The 24,406-nt window shown below is 38.9% G+C and overlaps 1 protein-coding gene across 1 annotated transcript in view; it reads right to left on the reverse strand.

The window, feature by feature from the left end:
• Megf8 (multiple EGF like domains 8) overlaps nt 1–24,406 on the reverse strand; it is a 461,373-nt gene that overhangs the window by 87,066 nt on the left and 349,901 nt on the right. The window contains exons 32-33 of the mRNA XM_067145403.2: nt 9,009–9,151; nt 8,781–8,917 (exon numbers count right to left, since the gene is read on the reverse strand). Coding sequence (XP_067001504.2) covers nt 8,781–8,917; nt 9,009–9,151 — 280 coding nt within the window. The remainder of the gene's footprint in view (nt 1–8,780; nt 8,918–9,008; nt 9,152–24,406) is intronic.

A 24,406-nucleotide genomic window follows, 5' to 3' on the forward strand; every position in this document is an offset into this window, starting at 1 on the left:
TCATACTCATAAGTATATACTTTGAGTAAGAACTCAGGTTTTATTCATACCACCTATTGACTCAGAAGTGCTACCAGATTCTTTTGCCCTGTTCTGTAAGGACCGGATCCTAACCACAGGAAGCAGAATTCTTATTGTTGCTAAACCAGAATGTAATCCAACTAGACGTCCCGAGTTGGAGACGACCGCTGAAGCCGTGTGGGTAGAAATTACGTAAGGTAGTAATAAATTCCTCATCCGATCAGTGTATCGTACACCGAAGTCCTCGCAAACGATGAACGATGCCTTGCTCTCCTCTCTGGATCGTGTGCAACAAGTACAGAATGATTACGATGCAATTTATATTGCCGGTGACTTCAATCTTGAAATTACTTGGTCTAGAAATGCCGCCCCAGTACCAAACAATCCTCTTGCTAATAGTTTTCTCTCCACCTTCTACGACATATTTCTCCATCAGTTAGTGTTCAAAGCAACTCATATTACTTAAAATTCCCGCTCCACACTAGACCTGTTCCTTACTAACTCAACATCATCCGTCCAGTCCCTGGACGTAATACCTGGATTTTGTGATTACCAAGCTATAATTACAATTTTGACCTACAGAAAACCCTCCCCAAAACTCCACTCCAGGACAATATATTTTTTTTTCCGCACCAACTGGAAGGATCTTTCCTCTCTTCTATCAAAAAATCTTCCTATTCCCCTCGTGTCCTTCATCGGCGATAATTATCAACAAGATCTGGGAAAACTGGAAAAAAAGTATTTTTTGAATGTGTCGATCAAATTGTGCCGAAAGTTTCCATCTCTAATAATAAGCGAAAAACTCCATGGATCACTTAAGACATAACATCAGGTATTCGAAAGAGAAATTCTTTATACCGGAAATGGAAGGAAAACCCAAGTGACAGTAGCTGGAAGAAGTACAGACTGGCTATGAACAAACTCAAATCATTAATCCGTGATGCTTACAGTTCATATGTCCACAGCCTTAGTTCCAATAGTAAAGTGCTATGGGCTTTCATCATAAACAAAAGCAGCAACAGTGTTCCATTCGTCTTCAACTACAACGGACTATCAGTTTCCTCTCCCCAAGAAATAGCAGACACATTTAACAGTAAGTTTAAAAATAACTTCACCACTGCTGACAAGGACGAGGAGACATGTTCACCACAAGGACAACCCCTCCCTTTCCGCCCCTAACTAGCTTGTACTTCACTGCTAACGAGGTCACAACAAGTCTTCGGAGAACTATACCTCATGCTGCGAACAGCCCAGATAATGTGCAGGCCAGAATTCTCCATCACTGTGCAGAAGCATTAGCACCTCTACTTTGCGCAATATTTAACATTTCAATGAACAGTGGGACTGTGCCAGAAGAATGGAAGAAAGCAAATGTCGTTCCCGTATTCAAAGACGGTGACAGGGAAAATAGAGACAACTATCGTCCAGTCCCTATTACATCTGGCTTATGTAAATGCATGGAACGCCTAATTGTTAAACATGTGCTGAATTTTCTGAATAGGAGAAACCTGTTGAATAACAACCAACATGGATTCCTTCCTGGAAAATCCTGTACTACACTTTTAACAACAGAAATTGATGAGTGGCAACATTCCCTGGACCAGTCTAATATATCTCAAGTGGACTGCGTAACTCTCGACTGGAGTAAGGCCTTTGATCAGGTACCTTATCAACGACTATTGTTAAAACTTAACAAGTATGGCATTCAAGGCAACCTGCAGGCATGGTTTTGATCATTCCTGGTAGGTCGGACGCAGAGCGCTGTGTTCAGCGGGGCCAGGTGAGAACAAACTTTAGTCACCTCGGGTGTGATTCAAGATAGTGTGATAGAGCCGCTTCTGTATACGATATTTAAGTTGGATCTGCTAGGTTGTGTATCATCTTCTATGGCACAGTACACTGATGACATCATCATTTACAGAGCCATTCGCAATGAGAACGACCTAAATAACTTACAGTCAGATCTGGATAATGTGGCTCTATGGTGCAAAATAAATAGAAATGTCTATAAATATACAGAAATGTAAGTATATCTGCTTAACTAGAGCAAGATCATAGTTACAACACCAAATTTCACTATGTGGTAAAAATATGATGCCTTGCACCTCAATAAAATTGCTTGGCATTCACATTTGCAGCAATTTAAAATGGAACAAGCATGCTGAAGAAATAAGGTGCAAAGCATACAGAGTCCTGGGATTCATCTGCAGATCTCTACTGGGTGCCAGGAAGAAAGCATTTCAGACAGTCTATTTGTCATTAGTACGGCCAATACTGTTGTACGGGCTTCCTTCCTGGCACCCTAGTACAGTGGAGAACATGATGAAACTAGAGGGAGTTCAACACCGAGCAGAACGACTAATTACTCAATACGGTCATTTAAATACAGCCATGTCACTGCCCCCAATAACAACCCTCTGTATACAAATAGATATTGCTTTTCTGAGAAAATCCCTCGCCGGTAACGTTCATATAAACCCTTTCAACCGCTTACAGGTGAACTATCGTTCCGCTCAAAGAGGTCAAGGTGTCTCCCTTTTCCCTCCATTTGCAAAAACAGCATCATATCAAAGTGGCTTCTTTATTCGTTCCGCTCAGCTGTGGAATGAACTCTCACCACAGATAAAAGAACTACCTGCAGAAAAAATTTGTAAAGAGGCCAAAAGGATGTATATATAACGACACCTTCTGTACATAACATAATTTTTCTACTGTGTGAATGTTCAGTATGAGACGGATGAAAGTTTATGGGATCCCGAGTGAGTGAGACTGTATGTGGGTATGAGCGAGCCGGCCTAGCTAAAGTATGTGTGGGGATGAGAGAGAGAGAGAGAGAGACGAAATACTTGAATGTTGAACAGGTCTTGTATTATGTAAAGTTGCGTATGTAAATAAGGTAACTGAACATAAGCACGCTATGTAGAACATAATTGTATGTTTGAATACTGTAATTTTAAGTGGTGATGGAGGCACTTTCGTGTATGTGGGCCTATGCCCTTTCTCCATTCACCATCCTTAAATTGTACGTAGTAGTAGTAGTAGTAGTAGTAGTAGTAGTAGTAGTAGTAGTAAATGACCAGAAGCCAGAAAACATCTTGAAGCAACCTCTAGGGCTAACAACCCTAGTTGTAAAAGGATGGGTACCCGCCCAAAACAAAGTCAAGTCAAGAAGCATGATGGCACGACGTTTCAAGAAACATACCCCAGGGGGTAAATCTTTGGATAAATCCCTCGTCGTGAACGCCACAGCGGACGAGTCTCGTTCGGATTCTGGGGGAGACTCAACATCATGCAGGAGACGAGTCGGAGCATCTCGGTGTACCCCGAAGAGTCAAAAGCTCAGGCCAAAATCCAAAACCTTTTTAGCAACTTTCAACATAAATTTACTTACACAAACTGGCAAGCTGAAAATCCTCACCAAAGCTCTTCATGAAAATCAGATATCCATAATGGCCCTACAAGAAACAAGGTACCCAGATGAAGAGATTTTTGAATCCGAAGGCTACCGATTTTTCAAGAGCAAAGCGCAAAGAGGAATCCTCAATGGAGCTGTGATGCTTGGAACCGTGTTTGCTGTTAGAACCAAGATCCTTAAATCAGTTGCAAATTTCAAACCTGGGAATGACTAATTGTCTATACTAACAATTAAATGCGCGAACAAAACCTACACCCTAGTTAACGCACATGCTCCTATAAACGATAAGAACAAGTCTGATCCAGACGAAGTTGATAATTTCTGGGACCTACTGGATGAAAAATTAAACAAAATCCCCAAACACCATGTCAAGCTTCTTTTCGGTGACTTCAATGCCCAACTAGGTCGTGAACAGAAGTACAAGAAAATTACAGGAAATTATCCTGCTCACAAAAGAACCAATCCCAACGGCAAAAGACTGGTGTCCATTTGCGAAAATCACAACCTGCAGGTCATGTCGCTCCACTTTCGCCATCTACCCAGAAAGCAAATGACTTTGCGTTCCCCCGTCCAATCTCTCGGAGAGTTCCAAATAGATCATGTTGCAATCTCCAGGAGAAACAGCCCTGAGATTATGAATGTTAAGGTAAAGAAAGGCATCAATGTGGCCTCAGATCACTATATGTCTCTGATCAAATTCAAACCAATTCCTGCAAACACAAGGAAGACAACCAAACAGATCACACGCTTTGACAATGATAAACTTCGGCAAAGGGTTGAGGAGTTAAAGAAGGCTAGACCAAATGACTGTGACTTTAACAACACCAAAAGTCTCCTTGTTGAGGCCGCCAAAGACGTTGCAGAAATCAAGAGAAGCTGGTGGAATGGTACCTGCGAATCAGTCCTCAAAGAAAGACTCAATGCGTGGAAACAGTACTACTCTATGAAATCAGAAAATGATTGGAAAACCTACAAAACCCAACGTGCCCAAGCAGCTAGGGTGTTCAGAACTGAGAAACGTAAATACGAAAAATCTCTCATTGAAAAGACAGAACAAAACTTTAGGAAGAATGAAAGCAGAGAGTACTACAAAGCTCTCAAACGCAAACTCACTGGCTATAAATCACCATCTCTATGCTTTGAGCAAAAGGACGGCACACTGGCGATGTCAAACGAAGAAAATTGCAGCATTCTGGCAGACTACTTCAAGAATTTACTTAATTGCTCTAACCCGCAAAGCCCCACTGAGACCAAGGAACCCTTACTCAGGTACCCAGATTCCAGACCACTCGACAGAGATGAAATCAAGTGCCACATTCCCCGTCTCAAATAACAAAGCGCCGGGGGAAGACTCAGTATTAGCAGAACTAAGGAAATATGCCCCAGAGGAATCACTTGATATCTTGCAAAAGCAAATAGAAGAAATTTGGAACAAGGAGACCCTACCCGAAGATTGGAAAATAGCTTTGATTCATCCATTACACAAAAAAGGCAACATGAAGAACATCAACAACTACAGAGGAATATCTTTGCTACCTGTGACTTACAAAATTCTATCACTTGCCATCCTGGAGCGTTTGGAAGCACAAGTCGAACATCAAATAGGTGAATACCAAGGAGGGTTCAGAAAAGGTCGCTCAACAGCCGAACAAAACCAAAATCTCAAAACGATCATCAGATATTGTACACTAAGGTCCAAGCAGTATGTGTCTGTCTTTGTGGACTTCAAGAAAGCGTACGACTCCATTGATCGGGAAGTCCTGCTAAAGATCTTAAATGAATATGGAGTTGATTTGAAACAGTTGACATTAATTAGAGCCACCCTGACCGATACAAAATCCAAGGTGAAGTTCTACGGATGTCTCTCTCGCATTTCTTTGACATCAAAACAGGAGTCCAACAAGGTGATGGGCTATCCCCGATACTCTTCAACTGCGTTCTTGAAAAGATCATCAGAACCTGGCGGGTGAGATTACAGGAAACCAACTACAGTTCATTAAGAATAGGTACCAAATCCAAGGGGATCGATCACAACTGCTTAGCATTTGCCGATGATATTGCTGTTCTCTCAAACGACATAGAAACCGCCAGAGCTCAAGTTGAAATTTTAAAGGAAATTGCCAAACAAACTGGTCTGCAGATATCGTTTGAGAAAACAGAAGTAATGACTAACATCAAAGAGGCTCCACCAAAACTCCATACAAAATACGGGGACATCACCCGAGTAGACAAATTCAAATACCTGGGTGAGATCATCATGAAAAATGGACTGGACAAAGAAGCACTTCAGGAGCGAGTACGCAAACTGGAAATAGCCTACCAAACATCCCGCACAAAAGAAGCACTTCAGGAGCGAGTACGCAAACTGGAAATAGCCTACCAAACATCCCGCACAATCTACAACAAAAAATGCCTTTCCCAAAATACCAAGATACGTCACTATGAAACAGTTCTGAAGCCAGTAGTTCTATATACAGCTGAAACCCTGTCTGTAAATGCCAACAAAGAACTCCCTGAAGAACTGGAGAACAAAGAGCGCAAAATTGTGAGAGGAATCTTGGGATCAAAGTACAGAAATGGAATCCATCAAAAGAGATCCAACGAGGAAGTCTACTGCAAGATAGAGAAAATTACCGACACAATCAGAAAAAGATGGGCACGATTTTACGCTCATCTGAAAAGAATGGACGGAAGAAAGTTAACTAAAGAAGTCTTTCACTTTTCTGATTCAAACCCCAAAACCACAATTCCCTGGTTTAGAAAAACCAAAAAACACCTGCAAATGCTACATATCTCAGCTGAAGACGCCCTTAACAGAGATCACTTCCGCAAGAAAATATTGACGAACGGGCTAAACCGAGACGAGCAACCGAAGAGAAGACAAGGTGCCCCTTGGACAGAGAAGCGTAAGCAGGCCCACTCGAATGAGGGAAATTTGGGCTCTAAAGAAGGCCAAATTCAGTGTCAAATGCAACAAGACTTAACATGGTCCTGGATGGCCCCAGTGAATAATAATAATAATAATAATAATAATAATAATAACAACAACAATAATAATAATTATACCGGCTGGTACACCTCTATGCCGTACATTTGATTTTCCACCTTAAAGTACTCCTCTACAGGAGAAACTCTGAATTTTAACAACTGTATAAACTCATAAGTTTGCTCAGAAGATGTCACTACTGTAAATTTTGTGATTACGAAGTTGTCAGTACTGTGTGGAGTTCAACTTGTTTTGTTTCTATTGATCAAGAAGTGTGGACATTCTCTTGTAGATGTCTCTACTAAAAACCTATGACCATGCACCCTGGTGCGAAGTGGAAGAACTTTATTTGAAGAAATTTTGTATTCATAAGTTTGTTCTTTACTAAATATCGTTCTTTCATTTGTGGGTTGGCAATATTAATCTTTTCTTTCCGCCAGTTTTGAATTGAGCCAATCCAGAATTTCTGTAATTAATTTTTGACCAATCATGTATTTCTTCTCTGACTGAGTGTATTTTCAAGACAGACCAATAAAGAAAGAAGGTGTGGGTTGATTATTCATGAAAGGTCTCAAATCTTCCATGAGGGTATAAAAACTGCTGATTTTCTTGTCTCTCAGCCACTCGAACTACATCTAGCATAGTGTATGGAAGTCTAGCAGGAGGCGAGAAGCGCCTTTTTCATCCGGCAGCAGCTCTTCAACAAGGTAATGGCCACTTAACATCTTTATTTCTTGCTAGCTCAGCAGTTTAATCCGCGGGGAAGGTCCAAAACCTTTATTATGTAACCTATCTTCAAACATGTAAATTGCCGTCACTTTTGTAAAACTTCATATATCTTTAACTGTAAATCGGGGATAGAGAGTGCTTTACCCTCTCGAGCTCCCCTTCATTTTGAATTTGAGGCGACTACGTTTTCGTAACCGTTCTTCTACTCTTCCTTAATGTGTTAATTTTATTCTGTATATGAGTCACCTCCATAGTTTGGGAATAGCCCCTGTTTCATCGGCCTAGTGCCTCTCAGGTTTTAAGAAGTTTCATGTAGAAGTGCAGAACCACGCCTCCATTCAGTTATGCATTTTGGGCCATTAACTTAACCTATTATTTTTCTACTAAGGCCATTAGGTTGGGTCCAAGATACCCCTGTTTCTTTATAAGTGTGCCTTGACGGCAGTGAATAGTAAAGTCCGTTGTGGCCTTTGATAGGCTCAGAACATTGAGAGCAGGTCAGCTCTTTCTTGTATTTGGATATGTGCCTCTAGGAGGCTTGACATTGCTAGGTGGGAGCAAGTGATCCATGTAATTAGGGGTTTTCTGCCCTTTGGTAATATGTGGTTGTGAGCTGAGAGCTCAGAAATTGTAAAAATTAGGGCTTGTGGCCCAGATTGTTTAATTGTCTCTAAGTCATGGCTTTCCTGGTCTTGTATCTGATTTAACTTGTTGTTATTGGTTAAAATCTGAAGTTTTATGTGAAACTTGTTAAGTTTTGCTGTTGTTGAACATATAACCTTTAATGCAATTTTAATCAATATCTCTGCTTTGTAGTTAGACCCATTCCAGCCCGCACCTTCTTTCACCCCTGCATTCCATGGGTAACCCCGTAATAATAATAATAATAATAATAATAATAATAATAATAATAATAATAATAATAATAATAATAATAATAATAATAATAATAATAATAATAATCCCTGCATACTCAAACTCAACTCCTCCTCAGTTTCATATCCTCTGATCTCTCTTTTTTTTTTTTGAGAAGCTAATCTGTATAGTCTCACCATTATTTACAGACATCGTCTCAATCTCAAGAATAACTTGGTCCCTCTCCACCTAACAAGCTTCCTCTGCACTTCATTTGGCTCTTTCCGCTCTATTTACTCCCAGTGCAAAATCTTGTAACATTCACCATAATAGCACTATGCTCACATCTTACAACAGTAAGACTTACTCCATGGAAGGTTAACAGATTAACAATGTTATTTACCAATTGAAATGCAAGACTTCTCAGCTGTCACATTGGTTTCCTCTCCAAATCACTATCTTTCGTTATGATCCATGACAGAATAGTGTGCTTCGACTCAAATCAACCCCCATGAGTACTGTAAAGCTTTAACAAGTGTTTCACTAGAAAGTAGTCAACAGACTAGTCCGTTGAGTTCGCTCTGACTTTGCAATCCATCTGTCTGCCCCCATCTATGCCCTCCCAAATGGCACTGAACTTCTATATTATTTTGCTGCTTAGCATACTTTCACCATAGCATGATGATTGGTGATGTTTATCATTCACTCTTGCCTAAATGCTTTCTTTCAATTACTTCTCTTCTACCTTCAAAGTAGCAATTCAATGGTTCTTACCTGCAAAAGCTGCTGCTTCTTGTTGATAGTACAAATTACTGCACGAAGAGTGGGCAGGTCCATCACTTGGGCTGTCCAAGGAGCCCTCGGTACAGATTCCATATCCAGTACTATTGTCTACTTGTACCGAGCACCACCTGTCATGAACATAAAAAGATTTGTGATTTCCCTGACATAACTTTGCAAATATCCTAGTATGATTAATACATATACTGTCCTAGTACTCACCCACAGTGGGTATGGCTGAGACAAGTGGAACATTGCTTGAAGGATGAGCAACGTTCTGGACAATGGTCCTTTTTCTCTTTCGTCAACACCAGTCCACAGACACCACCAGCACAATACAAGGGTTGATAGCTTGGTGAAATACACTGAAAATAATGGGGAGAAGATACTTTTAAAGAGAAACTATCCAGCTCAAATAATCTGAGAAAAATTCTAGATTAAAACAAAATTTACTCTCGTATTACAGTCCATATATATATCTTCATGCAAGTACAAAAAGAGAAGGAGGAATTTAAAGAAAATAATACCACACTGGAAAGAGAATGTCATTTACTCCCCATCCTCTCACCTGCTCATACTTCAGTAATTTTGCCTGCTTGCTTGTCCTGTGTTCCTAGTCTACATCACTCCCATTTTTTATACTAACCTGTTACTGTGTTCATCTTATTGGCGTGTTACTTTTCATGTTCTTATTTTTCTCGATATGACTTGATCAGACACTCTGTTCCTCTTAACTGTGTACTGACCTGTTGGGATCCTTTTCACTTCTGTGTTTGTCTTGTGTTCCAAGTCTTTAATCACCTGTGTTCATCTTTAACTTTTGTCTTTTCCTGTGTTTATCCGGTATCCTTGATATCCAAAACTTTCCACATCAGGGCTAAAGAACTGTCAAGATGGCTCCTCAATAAGAGTTAATCCCTGTCCTCCTCATGAAGCTGGGAAGCAGAAATGAGCTCATCAGGGGCTGAGAAAATATGGATGTAGAAGAATTGGAATAGATGAGGAGAGACTATATCTTCAAGAAGGCAATACTGTATATGAAGATGTGGAGATTGTCCTTATTCTATTATGTTTTTGCATTTGTCCTTGTATCCTCACTCTGTAGCTTCCACTTCCAAAACTGATCTGTCATTGTGCTTATACAGTAGCAGGCCGTTATAGCATGAATTCGTAATGGCGAAAAATTTACTCGCTATAACGGATTGTTTTTATATCCGATTTTCTGCAAAAGTTGGAAAAAAGCCCTTACACATTAAAATCGGTATAAAACGGCAATTAGTTTGTTCAAAACTTGTGTTTTCACAGATAATGTCCATGCTATAGCTTGCTCGTTTGTTTTTTTCAAAATCCGATACTACGTGAAAGTGTATGTTTAATTTAATTCTGAAAAAATTATATTATCACTCCAGAGACCTCTGTGGTAAACATTCCAGTTTTCTTCTTCAAACAACGTCACCTAACCTAACCTAACCGTCTATGTATCATGAAAACGGATTTCAAGCGCACCTAGAGATATAACCTACTCGCTACAAAATTGCATGGCTTTCCGAAATTTAAGAAAATATAAACTGTCCTCTGAATCAGTGATGTACTCTGCCATATCTTGGTGTATCACATTCTTACTTAATTTCGGTATATAACATTAAAAATTAAGCGATCTTTTACTTCCACCTTTATTTCTAAAGAGTTAACAACTGCTATTGGCCAAGTTATTTATGCATTTATTACGAAAACCTGTTATCCTCTTTCATTTTGAATTTTCTTTTAGAGAACAGCAGTTGACAGGCATTACTGATCAACTCTGACATTGCCTTTGAATAATACCAATATAATGGTCTGTTATTGGACATTATAAATTTTCCAGCTAAATCATTCTTGGTTGCATGTGTTTTGCCCTCGTATGCTAAGTTGGGCTCATCAGTTGGTACTTAGCACACCAGGTGTGTTAAGTACCAACTGATCAGTGCACACCAGGCATGTTAAGTACCAACTGATGAGCCCAACTTAGCATACGAGGGCGAAACACAGGCAACCAAGAATGATTTAGCTGGAAAATTTATAATGTCCAATAACGGCCCATTATATTGGTATTATAAATTTACTCATTCAGGACAAATATTTCATGTACCCTATGGGAATCAACATCTATATCATCGCCTTTGAATGTCGAGGAGTGGGTTTGCAAGTGTACATAGTGAGAAAACGATACGGTACCGAAGATGCCCGATCGCATTTTGTGGCAAATGTTTGTTTTCTTATTCAGAGTCACCTAACTTAACCGTACTATATGTACAATGAGAACATATTCCAAGCGCCAGTAGAAAAGTGATAACCTTCTCACTATAAATGTAGATGGGAATAGTCTTACCAGACATGAGAAAATACAATCTAACCTTGCAAATCAGTGATGCGCTCTGCAATATCTTGAGGTGTATCACATTCTTATTTAATTTCAGTGTAGAGTATTAAAATTAAGTCATCGTTTACTTAGCCATTACAAGATATTAGAATCATTCCGTATTGACGGTTTTCACTATGTGTCCTCCTATTCAATAAATCACATAAATCCATCCTTAGATGGAGTAATAAAAGTCAATCATGTTTTGACTCATTTGAGCTATCTTCAGTGAAAAAAGGGGGTTAAAGTTATTTACATAATAGAAGCTAAAAATGTGTTAAAAACATAATGAAGGAACAAATGAAAAACAAAAGAGACATGACGGAAATAAAAAAAACAATTGAAATATTTCCATCATTAGATGGAGTAATAATCAACTCGTTCGACACATCTTCAGTGAAAAAAGTTAACATTTTTACAATACTGTAATTGAAGCTAAAAAGTGTGTATAATCTACGAAGAAAAGAATGAAAACAAATGAAATAAGACAGAAACGAATAATAAGTGTTTATAGTGAGGTTGTGGACCTCTTAGTCTAAAAATTTTGCAGTGTGATATAATTAAAAAAAGAGGATGAAATCACTGTGTTAAAAATTCAGAATTGACAGTCTGTCTATGTAGAGTCACTATCACCATGAATAGTTAAGAGGGGTATGTACAGATAAGAAAGGATTTCCACCTTATCAATACTGTTTTATTGTAAGAATTAGCTTACAGTACCGGTTTCGACCCTAATTGGTCATCAGCTGAACATAAATACCTTTACATTTATATCAAGCAATAATTGGCATTACCCTGTCGTAAGGAAACACCATATCTGATTGTGTCCATATTGGGCATGTTGAGTGTGAGTTGGTTATATATTATGATTTGACCTTCAGATACATGAGTATAAAACTATCTTCTTCAGGACTAGAACTTTGACTGTACAATCTACTCTAAGCTTAAATCTAAGTTATATGTACAAATGCAATAAACACATTAAAATACACAGAACATATTAAAATACATTAAAATAATTGAGTATAAAACATTTCAAGGACTTGATTGTGCGTGCTTTGCATGTATTTTCATTCCCGTTTTAGAGTCCATAGTTGTACATAATCTTGCGATCATTGGTAATGTTGTAGGTCCCTTAAGAAGTATTTACTTAAACGATGTCTTCACGTGTCTTCATGTGAAACTCGTAAATCAAGATAGTTAAGAGTGTAGCGAAAAACTTGAGAATCTAAGTTTGAGAGGAGACAGGTGCCAGGTGAAATGTATGTGACACATGATGGAAAACTGCCAATGAATTTCAAATTTTAGAATAGTAGCACTCTCAATTTTAGTGGTCCCGTTCTCGATGATTGTTTCCAGTGTTGGCTAGGTGTTTTTTTCCTTATTATCAATAGTCAGGAGCGCAGTGAAAAAATTGAGAGGCTGTGTTAGAGAAGATAACAGATGCATGGTGAACTGTATGTGACCATAGTGGAAACCGTCAATGAAGTTCTAATCTGTAATGGAAAAATTAGGTTGTATGAGAAACTTGGGCTGATAAGTAAAAAATGAAGAATAAGTGTGAAGAAACTTTTAAACTTACTTATTAAGTGGTTGTCCTCTCAAAAACGGCCTGAACTTCTCAAAGTTAACGGTCCCATTCTTGCGATCGTGTCCATTGTTGGCGCAGCTGTGTTTGCGAGGATGGGAGGAGTGAAGGGGGAAGGGGAGGGGGTGCAGAGCTGGTGGGAAGAGGGGGGAGGGGGGAGTGGTGGTGAGTTGGAGAGATGGAGAGATGGAGGCAGGTTTGTTTTTATTATAGAAGTTCTGACAAATATATGGAATGAATGTTTTAAGTATAATGATCTATTTTTTGTTGATTTCTTTTAAATTATGAGAGGGGTTCATTAACTGATCTAAATCGATGTGGATGCTCTCGAGAACATTGAGCAAGGTGCCTTTTTGCTCATAATGCAAGATCTTAAGATCTTTATCTATTGATGTGTATTCGTGACTGAATTCTATATGATAGATAGATAGATATGGTTTATTTTAACTGGCAAAGTTAGGGACACGTGTCCATGTCTTACACTTAACCAGTGAAATACATAAATAACATAAAAATATTTGAATACTGAATTTAAAAAAAAAGAGACAAACAAATTACTATGCTACTGTGCTATCCTACTGTACATAAAATATATATTGTAAAACACAATTTAAATTAACATTACATTTCCTCAGTATAATAATATAATACCTGCAAAAAATTAACATACAACGAATTGAAATAATAATAATAATAATAATAATAATAATAATAATAATAATAATAATAATAATAATAATAATAATAATAATAATAATAATAATATAGACAAACCTACTAATATTTACAATTAATTTGTCCAATTCTGAAAATTTCAGATTACATATAAATCTTACACAGGCATTCTGTACACATTGAAGTTTATCTCGAAGCTCGGTTTTTGCATCTTTGTAAACTAAGTCAGAATAATCAAATATTGGAAGAACGAGGGTTTCAACTAGTTTCTTCTTTAAACTGCATCGTGAAAACTTGTCCACTCGCAGAAGATATTGTCTTATCCATGCACAAGAAGTGCTGGTCAATGATTACTCGAGATTTTTTACGCTGTTGCAAAAGGGTAAAGCTTGGTTTTGAAGTCGTACGTCAGGGATGGACATGCGGTAATTACTGGAAGTACGTCTTGGGTGGGCAACTGCTATGGTTTGAGATATTTTTGGATTTAAAATAAGTCCAATGCTTATGGCCTCTAGATTCATGTTAATTTGCTCGACTGCTTTCAAAACATCTGTTGGCTTTGCATGGATGTACAACTGTACGTCATCAACATAAATGTGACATTTACATTGTGTCAGCTGTTTAGCTAAGTCGTTGATATAGACAGAAAATAGCAAGGGAGCTAGGGTTGACCCTTGTGGAGCACCTGTGTTCACATATCGCCACGAAGAAAAGGTACCTCGATTGACGACACGTTGTTGACGTTCGTGTAAATAGGCTCCCATCCATCTCAGCATACTCTAGGACAACCGTATGCGATAAAGTATGGATAGGAGCAACTCATGGTCTACAGAGTCAAATGCTTTGCTGAAGTCCAATAATACTATAACTGCCAGTTTTTGCTCATCAATAGCCTGTCTGATATCATCAGTCACACTTAGTAAGGTAGTACATGTACTGTGATTGCATCAGAAACCTGGCTGCTGTGGGTCTAGTATGTCGTGGTCGTTGAGATAGTTCGTGATTTCATTATGCACAATGTGTTTGAGTCCCTTGGCTATTATAGACGGTATATTAATAGGTCAGTTATCACTGTTTAGTCTACGAAAATTGTTTTCGGTAAAGGATGTACCAGGGCCATTTCCCAGACAATTGGAAATACACTGTTTTTTAGGGAGAAGTTGTATATGAATGTCAATACTGGGATAATAGCCTCAATAATTTTCTTTAGCATTATAATACATATATTATCCACCCCTATGGATTTAGTTTTAATTCGCAAGATAGCCACTTTCACTTGAAGGAGTGAGACATAACTAAAATAAAATTTGACTCTACCTACAGGTTGTGTGTTGTAATTTACACTCAAAAGATTTTCTTCTGCTTCTTTGTGTAATTGTACATGGGAGGATACGAAGTGATTATTCAATTCATCAAGAGAAATCTCCAAATCATCTACCTTGTCCGGTTTATTTAATCCAAATTGCCGGATTGACTTCCGTGAGGTAGCGGGTCTTACATCAGGTTTTGTAAGGTCATGGGCGTACCGTAGTCGAGTGTTTCTTACTGTCTGAGTCGTTTTATTACGTAGTCGTTTGTAATAGATAAAGTTTTCCTCTGTCGGGTAATGTTTATATTTCTTATGAGCTGCATCCCGCTTAGCCATCATTGCTCTAATATCATCATTTAGCCAGGGGGAAAGTCTTTTACAGATGCGTGCTGTTCATAGAGGGGCTTGTTTGTCAAAAATATGTAGTATCATGTTTCTGAAAGTGGTGACCATGTCGTCAATGTTAGTTTTATGAGTTATCTCCTGCCACGGCATCGAAAAAGTGTCTTTCTATAATTTTTCGTTGCCAATACGGCTATAGTCTCTGTAAGTCATGTACTTAGGTGTATGTTCGGGGAATTGCTGTGCGTAAGTCATAAAGATAATGTCATGGACAGTACGGGAACAGATGTCCGGCCGTGATGTAATACTCTGTCAGGGTTGTTCGTTACTATTAGGTCCAGTAGTATGTGTGAAGTTTTAGTGTGGTGAGTGGGAGAAAGTGAGAGGATCGCCATACCGCATGCCTGAAACGTATTCAATAGATGGGTGGTTTCGGAAGAATATGGATCTAGAAGGTTTGTATTGAAGTCTCCCATCATTATAACATGTTCGTACATACGTAACAGTCTGTTAAGATCAGTCTCTAAGTCATTCAGATAGTGAGCTTTAGGCGGCTTGTATACAACACCTACTAAGCATTTCACAATAGAAACCTGTATCTCTATGAACATGTATCAGGTTTTCTGTTATACAGCTGAGGCGACTGACAGATAATTTGAGGTTCATAGCTGAAAAATTATTATATTTGAGAGCGTTGCGATGTTCGGTGTATCTTATGACAAAATTGCAGCCTGTTTGACGAACATAGCTGGAATTACAGGATTGGCATTTAATTTGTAAACTCTGGAGTTCAAATATCTATTATTAAAGTTATTATTGTTATTGTTGACAGTGTGTGGATTGAAAATGAGTTTGAAGTTGGTGTGGGAGGTTCTAAACACTATTTTACATACATACGTCTTGGTCTACCTCTACTTCTCTTACCCTCCATAGCATAGTCCATTATTCTCCTAGGTAACCTATCCTCCTCCATTCGCCTCACATGACCCCACAACCGAAGCCGGTTTATGCGTACAGCTTCATCCATCGAGTTCATTCCTAAATTAGCCTTTATCACCTCATTCCGAGTACCATCCTGCCATTGTTACCACCTGTTTTTTACCAGCAATCATTCTTGCTACTTTCATGTCTGTTACTTCTAACTTATGAAGAAGATATCCTGAGTACACCCAGCTTTCGCTCCAGTAAAGCAAAGTTGGTCTGAAAACAGACCGATGTAAAGATAGTTTCGTCTGGGAGCTGAATTCCTTCTTACAGAATATTGTTGATCGCAACTGCGAGCTCACTGCATTAGCTTTACGACACCTTGATTCAATCTCACTTACTATATTACCATCCTGGGAGAACACAAAACCTAAATACTTGAAATTATCGACCTGTTCTAGCTTTGTATCACCAATCTGACATTCAGTTCTGTTGAATTTCTTACCTACTGACATCAATTTAGTCTTCGAGAGGCTAATTTTTATACCATACTCATTGCACATATTTTCAAGTTCCAAGATATTAGACTGCAGGCTTTCTGCACAATCTGCCATTGAGACCAAGTCGTCAGCATAGGCCAGACTGCTTACTACATTTCCACCTAACTGAATCCCTCCCTGCCATTTATACCTTTCAGCAGATGATCCAAGTAAACTAAGAACAGCAAAGGTGAAAGATTACAGCCTTGTCTAAACCCCTGTAAGTACCCTGAACCAAGAACTCATTCTACCATCAATTCTCACTGAAGCCCAATTGTCAACATAAATGCCTTTGATTGATTTTAATAATCTACCTTTAATTCCATAGTCCCCCAGTATGCCGAACATCTTTTCCCTCAGTACTCTGTCATATGCTTTCTCTAGATCTACGAAACATAAACACAACTGCCTATTCCTCTCGTAGCATTTTTCAATTACCTGGTGCATACTGGAAATCTGATCCTGACAGCCTCTCTGTGGGCTGAAACCACACTGGTTTTCATCCAACTTCCTCTCAACGACTGATCGCACCCTCCCTTCCAAGATGCCAGTTAATACTTTGCCTGGTATACTAATCAATGAGATACTACGATAGTTGTTGCAATCCTTCCTGTTCCCTTGCTTATAGATAGGTGCAATTACTGCTTTTGTCTAATCTGAAGGTACCTTACCATCACTCCAGGCTAATTTTACTACTCTATGAAGCCATTTCATCCCTTCCTTCCCACTATACTTCACCTTTTCAGGTCTAATTTCATCTATTCCTGCTACCTTATGACAATGGAGTTTATTTACCATCCCTTCCACTTCCTCAAGCATAATTTCACCAACATCATTTTCCTCCTCCTCATGAACTTGGATGTTCGCAACACCAACAGGATGATTTCCTTTTACATTGAGAAGATGTTCAAAATATTCGCTCCACCTCTCCAGTGATTCCCTGGGATCTATTATGAGTTCACCTGAATTACTCAAAACACTGTTCATTTCCTTTTTCCCTCCCTTCCTAAGATTCTATATTACTGTCCAGAAAGGTTTCCCTACTGCTTGACCTAGCCTTTCCAGGTTATTACCAAAATCTACCCATGACTTCTTTTTGGATTCAACAACTATTTGTTTCGGTCTGTTTCTTTCATCTACATACAAATCCCTGTCTGCCTCAGCCCTTGTTTGGAGCCATTTCTGATAAGCCTTCTTTTTACGTTTACAAGCTGCTCTCACTTCATCATTCCACCAAGATGTTCGCCTTTTCCCAACTTTACACACAGTTGTTCCTAGGCATTCCATTGCTGTTTTTACTACAGCATTCCTGTATGCCACCCATTCACTTTCTATATTCTGAACTTGCTTACTGTCTACTGTTTGAAACTTCTCACCAAGCATATCCATATACTTCCTTTGAATTTCCTTGGTCTGGAGATTTTCTACCCTTATTCGTTTGCAGACAGATTTCACTTTCTCTACCCTAGGCCTAGAGATACTTAGTTCACTACAGATCAGATAGAGGTCTGTATCATCGAAAAATCTGCAGAAAACTCGTATATTCCTAACAGATTTCCTGAATTCAAAGACTGTTAAGATATAGTCTATTATGGATCTGGTACCCCTAGCCTCCTATATGTAGCAGTGAATAGCCTTATGCTTGAAGAATGTATTCATAACAGCTAAACCCATACTAGCACAGAAGTCCAGCAAACGCTTCCCATTCCCATTAGCTTTCATATCTTCCCCACATTTACCAATCACCCTTTCGAATCCTTCCGTTCTATTCCCAACTCTCGCATTGAAATCGCCCATTAGCACTATTCTATCCTTGCTGTTGACCCTGGCTACAATGTCACTCAATGCTTCATAAAACTTGTCAACTTCATCCTCATCTGCACCCTCACATGGTGAATACACGGACACAATTCTAGTCCTAATTCCTCCAACTGACAAATCTACTCCACATCATTCGCTCATTTACGTGCCTAACAGAAACTATGTTGCGTGCAATGGTATTCCTGATATAGAGCCCTACCCCAGACTCTGCCCTTCCCTTTCTAACACCCGTCAAGTACAGTTTATAATCTCCTACCTCTTCCTCGTTATCTCACCTTACCCAAAAATCACTTACTCCTAGCACATCCAGATGCATCCTCTTTGCTGACTCAGCCAGTTCTACTTTCTTTCTTCCATAAGCCCCATTAATATTGATAGCTCCCCATCGAATTCCATTTCGTTCTCCAAGTTGTTTCCAAGGAGTACCTCGCCAGTCAAATGGAAATGGGACTCCGTTACTCCCATAGGTCCGAGACTTGCTTAAAATGTTCTGAGCTCGGTAAATTCATGGAGCAGGATGCTACCCTACTTGCACATAGTCCAAGTGAGGATCTCTCCTCTAACGGGTTATGGACCACCGGTGAATTGTATTGTCCTAGTCGCCTGAGCACAAGGAGGGCCATGACTCAGAATATGTCCGAGATGCCCACTTCCATTCCATAGCAACTGGTATCCCGACTCTCGGGACCACTTACTAGGCCACTCAGCCGTTGCCCATCATTCACGAACTAGGATGTGACTACAGTAACCCACAAACATTTGTTGTGTTTTTTAACGCCTGCCTATAGACGGGTGTAGCAGTGGATCGGCCGTGTCAGTGCATGAGAACTTTAATGTTTTTAGTTTCCCGGTTCACTCTCGAGTGCCGATTCGATCTCTGGCATATTCTGCCATCTGTTGGGCATTTTGAAGAACTAATTGATCATGGCTTACAGCTTCGGGAAGTAACTTACAGAGCTGTGTGTAGACGTCTGTGGAGCTCATGTGTGAAGTGCACAAGCATGGCGGAACAACAAGCTAGTTGCTCTCACGGCGATGTTATGTCGGATCAAATGATCTTTCACTTATTAACTACAGGTGCCTCTGTGGTTTCGTGGTAGAATGTCGGTCTCCGGATCCCAAGATAGCGGGTTCAAACCTGGCAGAGGTAGTCGGATTTTTGAAGGGTGGAAAAAAGTCCATTCGACACTCCATGTCATACGATGTTGGCATGTAAGAGGTCTCTGGTGATACATTTGGTATTTACCCAACAAAATTCATTAAATCTCAGCCATAGACGTCCAAGAGAGATCCGGTTTACTCTGTCTGCTATCTAGTGGGCCTAGAGTAAAACGGAACGTCGAATATGACGAGCAGACAGCCAGATGGCATCAAGTCAAAATGTCTGCACACGTAGCCGAGGCCATACGATTATTATTATTATTATTATTATTATTATTATTATTATTATTATTATTATTATTATTATTATTATTATTATTATTATTTTACTTATTAACTACAATGGAAAGTGATAATGAAGGTGATGATTTTAATGTATTGTTCAGCGATTTTGAAAGTGAGTGATAGAGAGAGTGCTGAAAATATTGTAAGTGAGAAAGGAACAGAGCCTCCTTCTACACGAAGGAAGAGAAACACGTCAAGTTCAAGAGTTATTTCATCACAATTTTCGTGGCGGAAGGATGACTTTTCTCCACCAGACTTTCAAGTAACTGTGAGAGACTCTGGGAGCCAAGTAGTGTTTGATGACAACCCCAAAATCAATGATTTTTAAAAAGCTATTCTACCAGTGGAGTGGGTGCAGCTGGCTGTTGATGAAACTATCACAAAGAACTAGCGGAAAACATTCAGCTGTCACCACTTTCCAAATTGGTAACTCAGTACTTAAAAGATTAAAGATATTAGAAATTCCAGGTTTGGCAAGTATTTTAAAATATCAACTTATATACTTGTAAGGAGTTATATGTATTAGTTGCCAACAGATTTTTAGGAAATAATTTTTGGGCTTTTTACTTTGTATAAAGATGATGTACGCGTAGGCACAAAAAGTGTAATTTTGTTTCCTCTCAAAATAATATTTTCCATTTGCACTTAGATTCATAAAGAACCAACATTTGTAAATATTTTAAGCTAATTACCGCACGGATAGGTTAAAAACTGAAGCTTCTACAAAATGAATGACAAAACTCAGCACTGAGGTACCAAAGAGTAAACTGGTAACTCAGTACTTAAAAGGTTAAAGATATTAGAAATTTGGTAAATGCAACCATTACTGAAAGTAGTAAAACCGAGCTCGAGAAGCTGCGGTCGCGTAAGTGCAGCCAGTATCCAGTATTCAGGAGATAGTTGGTTCGAACCCCACTGTCGGCAGCCCTGAAGATGGTTTTCCATGGTTTCCCATTTTCACACCACCAGGCAAATGCTGGGGCTGTACCTTAATTAAGGCCACAGATGCTTCCTTCCCACTCCTAGCCTTTCCTATCCCATTGTCGCCGTAAGATCTATATGTGTTGATGCGACGTAAAGCAGCTTGGAAAAAAAAAAAAGGTGGTAACTTCTCTTTAGGAGCGGAATCTTTTCTAGGGTAGTCTGCGGTCTGCTCTTATATTTTTATATCTATTGATTCTACTGATGAAGGTTCTACTGAAATCGTTGTGTTCTGCAATATTGTAAATAGTATGAATTTCTTTTTTTAGATAATTCTTGCGGGATAAAGGGACAGTTAATGCTCTGAGTACCATGCTATTGTAAGCTGCTTTCTTATGTATGTCTGGGTGCATAGAAGTTCATTGGATGGCATTGATGGTGTGGGTGGGTTTCCATGTATATTTTAAAGGATAAAGTGTTGTTGCAGTTGTGCATAATGGTTAAGTCCAGGTAATTAAGGGCATTACTAATTTATGACTCTATGGTGAATTTTATATGTGGATCAATGGAGTTGAGAAATTCAAGTACTGTATTGCTGTTAGTAACACGGGAGTCAAAAATACCAAACGTGTCATCTACATAGCGTGTCCAGTGTTGAATGCCGTTAATCTTACCAATGGTGTGAGAATGTTCTGAATGATCGATGTAAATATCCACAAGGATCATTGAAGTTGGTGACCTCATGGAAAAATCTATCTGTTCGCAAATGACATTACTGAAAGTGAAGACATTGTTATTCAATGTTAACAACACCGTACAATTGATCATCAAGAACAATCTTTCCAAATTCAGCAATTTAAGAATAGGCGAAATAGATGAATTTATTGGGATTCTGAAATTTAAACTGAATAACAATTTCTTCACTTTCAATACTGTCATTTACCAACAGATAGGTCTTCCCATGGAGTCACCAGCTTCAGGGATCCTTGCAGATATTTACATCGATCATTTAGAACGTTCTCACATCATTGGTAAGATTAACGGCATTCAACACTGGACACACTATGTAGATTACACGTTTCCCATAGAGAACCTAAAATATTTGTTCCGAATGAGTAAATTTATAATACCAATATAAATGGTCCGTTATTGGACATTATAAATTTTCCAGCTAACGCATTCCTGGTTGCCAGCGTTTCACCCCAGTGTGCTAAGTTGGGCTCAACAGTTGGTAAATAGCACACCTACCAAGACGCATGGCTAGTGCATACCGTGGAGGCCACTGCGTAGGCTACTTGGATCCACCGGCAGTACCAGTGCATTATGAGAGACTTTGTCTCATTACCAAAAATGGATGCCTGCTTGGCCATCAGATGATATGGATGTTGATTCCCATAGGGAACCTGAAATATTTGTTCCGAATGAGTAAATTTATAATTACAATATAAATGGTCCATTTTTGGACATTATAAATTTTCCAGCTAACTCATTCCTGGACATAATATGTTTTCCAGCTAATTTATTCCTGGATATCCAATAATGGACCATTTATATTGGTATTATAAATTTACTTAATCAACATCTATATTATCTGATGGCCAGGCAGGCATCCATTTTTGGTAATGAGATAAAGTCTCTCATAGTGCATTGGCACTTTTGGTGGCTCCAAGTAGCCTATGCAGTGGCCTCCATGGTATGCACTAGCCATGTGTCTTGGTGGGTGTGCTATTTACCAACTAATGAGCCCAACTTAGCACATTGGGGGTAAACGCTGGTAACCAGGAATGAGTTAGCTGGAAAATTTATAATGTCCAATAACGGACCATTTATATTGGTATCATCAATTTACTCATTCGGGACAAATATTTCAGGTTCCCTAAGGGAATCAACATCTATATCATCTGATGGTCAGGCAGGCATCCATTTTTTGTAATGAGATAAAGTTTCTCATAGTGCATTGACACTGCCGGTGGCTCCAAGTAGCCTATGCAGTGGCCTCCGTGGTATGCTATTTACCAATTGATGAGCCCAACTTAGCACACTGGTGCGAAACGTTGGCAACAAGGAATGAGTTAGTTGGAAAATTTATAATGTCCAATAATGGACCATTTATATTGGTATTATTGTCTAACTGGACATATTTCACCTGTTTGTCAAGCATCATCAAACATCATTGCACCTCAAAATCAAATCAGGATCCTGATTATGTTCAATAATGTACTAGTGGATTCTATAATTACAGTCATAAAATCTAATTTACAAATTCTAGTTTTGTCTGAAAACAGTTATGATTATAAAGCATATAAAACTAACAGCTTGGCTGTGATAGTCTCTTAACTAATTCTAAGTATACTGAATAAAAATTATTTTACAATTCAGTGACAATTATGTTGGATTCTTCAAAGCTTGAATGTCTAAAATGTCTAAAACTTTGTTCCAGTTCGAGATTATTCGAAGAAGATTATTTGAAACATAACACTTACTATAATTTGTACCTAGAAAATCTGGTTAAAATCACCATGAGAACATAAGTATCCTTTAAAACTTATACGTCATGGAAAAACAATTTACGTATTAATATTGGTGTGTTATATAGTTGTCCATCATTAAGAGTATAATATATCTTCTATATATATAAAAGGAAGTGTTTGTCTGTGTGTGCGCGATGCCCAGCAAAATCTACAGCACGTAGAGATCTGAAATTTTGAACATAGGTAGATGGAAAGGGGTCCGAATGCACCTCGAAGCCGGAATTTTCATTTTTGATTTCGTTGGTGAGTTATGAACGAAAAACCATCGGAAAACGTGCATTGGGATATGACAATCCAATGTGCTGTCACCACGATTAAATGCATAAGAGTCGCTGTCGCTAGGCAACGTAATAAGATAGGTAGAGAACACAATATTCAAGGAGCCATTTTACGTCCAAGAGGTAGGAAGCTGTTTTTGATCTTATATGGTGTGAGGGCATATGACGGTGTTGATGATGATTCGTCCGTCGGATTGGGACGTTAAGTCTTGAGCTATTCAAGAGGAGTGGCATATGTGCCGGCGCCGGGTTTCATCCTCTTCATTCTTGCTATCATATATCATGTCATTCATTTCTTTCAACAAGCAACTTTTACAAGCATTACCCGATGTTCTACACAGTTACAAGTCTATCGACTACACGACAGAGCTTCGAAAGACTTGGAGTCACCTGGAGTACCCTCGAACATCTTAGGGCGGACGATTGTGGCACCAATTATCCTTCTTAAGAATAAGAATCCTGCCCTCTGCAATGAACACGACTCTGAAACTGATGACTAATATTATTGAAGCCATTCTCATGAGTGGGCCATGCCGCGAGCGAAGTAATATTCATTCCTCGGATTCGAATAATTTATTTGGATATACAGTTTAAGTTTAGATCTCTGCAGTGTTCAAAATAAAATTTCTCTATGTAACAATAAAGCAAGCATAATCTTCTTCTTACTATATATAAAAATGGATGTATGCATGTGTGTGTGTGTGTGTGTGTGTGTGTGTGTGTGTGTGTGTAAATGACACATCTCCTCCTAAACCACTGGAGCCATTTCATCCAAACTTGGTACACTTATGACTTACTATCTGGAGACGAGCACTGTGGGGGTAAGCCATCCATAGCTCCCTTAAGGG

This window comes from Anabrus simplex, chromosome 4 (genome assembly GCF_040414725.1).
Source record: "Anabrus simplex isolate iqAnaSimp1 chromosome 4, ASM4041472v1, whole genome shotgun sequence".
NCBI lineage: Eukaryota > Metazoa > Arthropoda > Insecta > Orthoptera > Tettigoniidae > Anabrus > Anabrus simplex.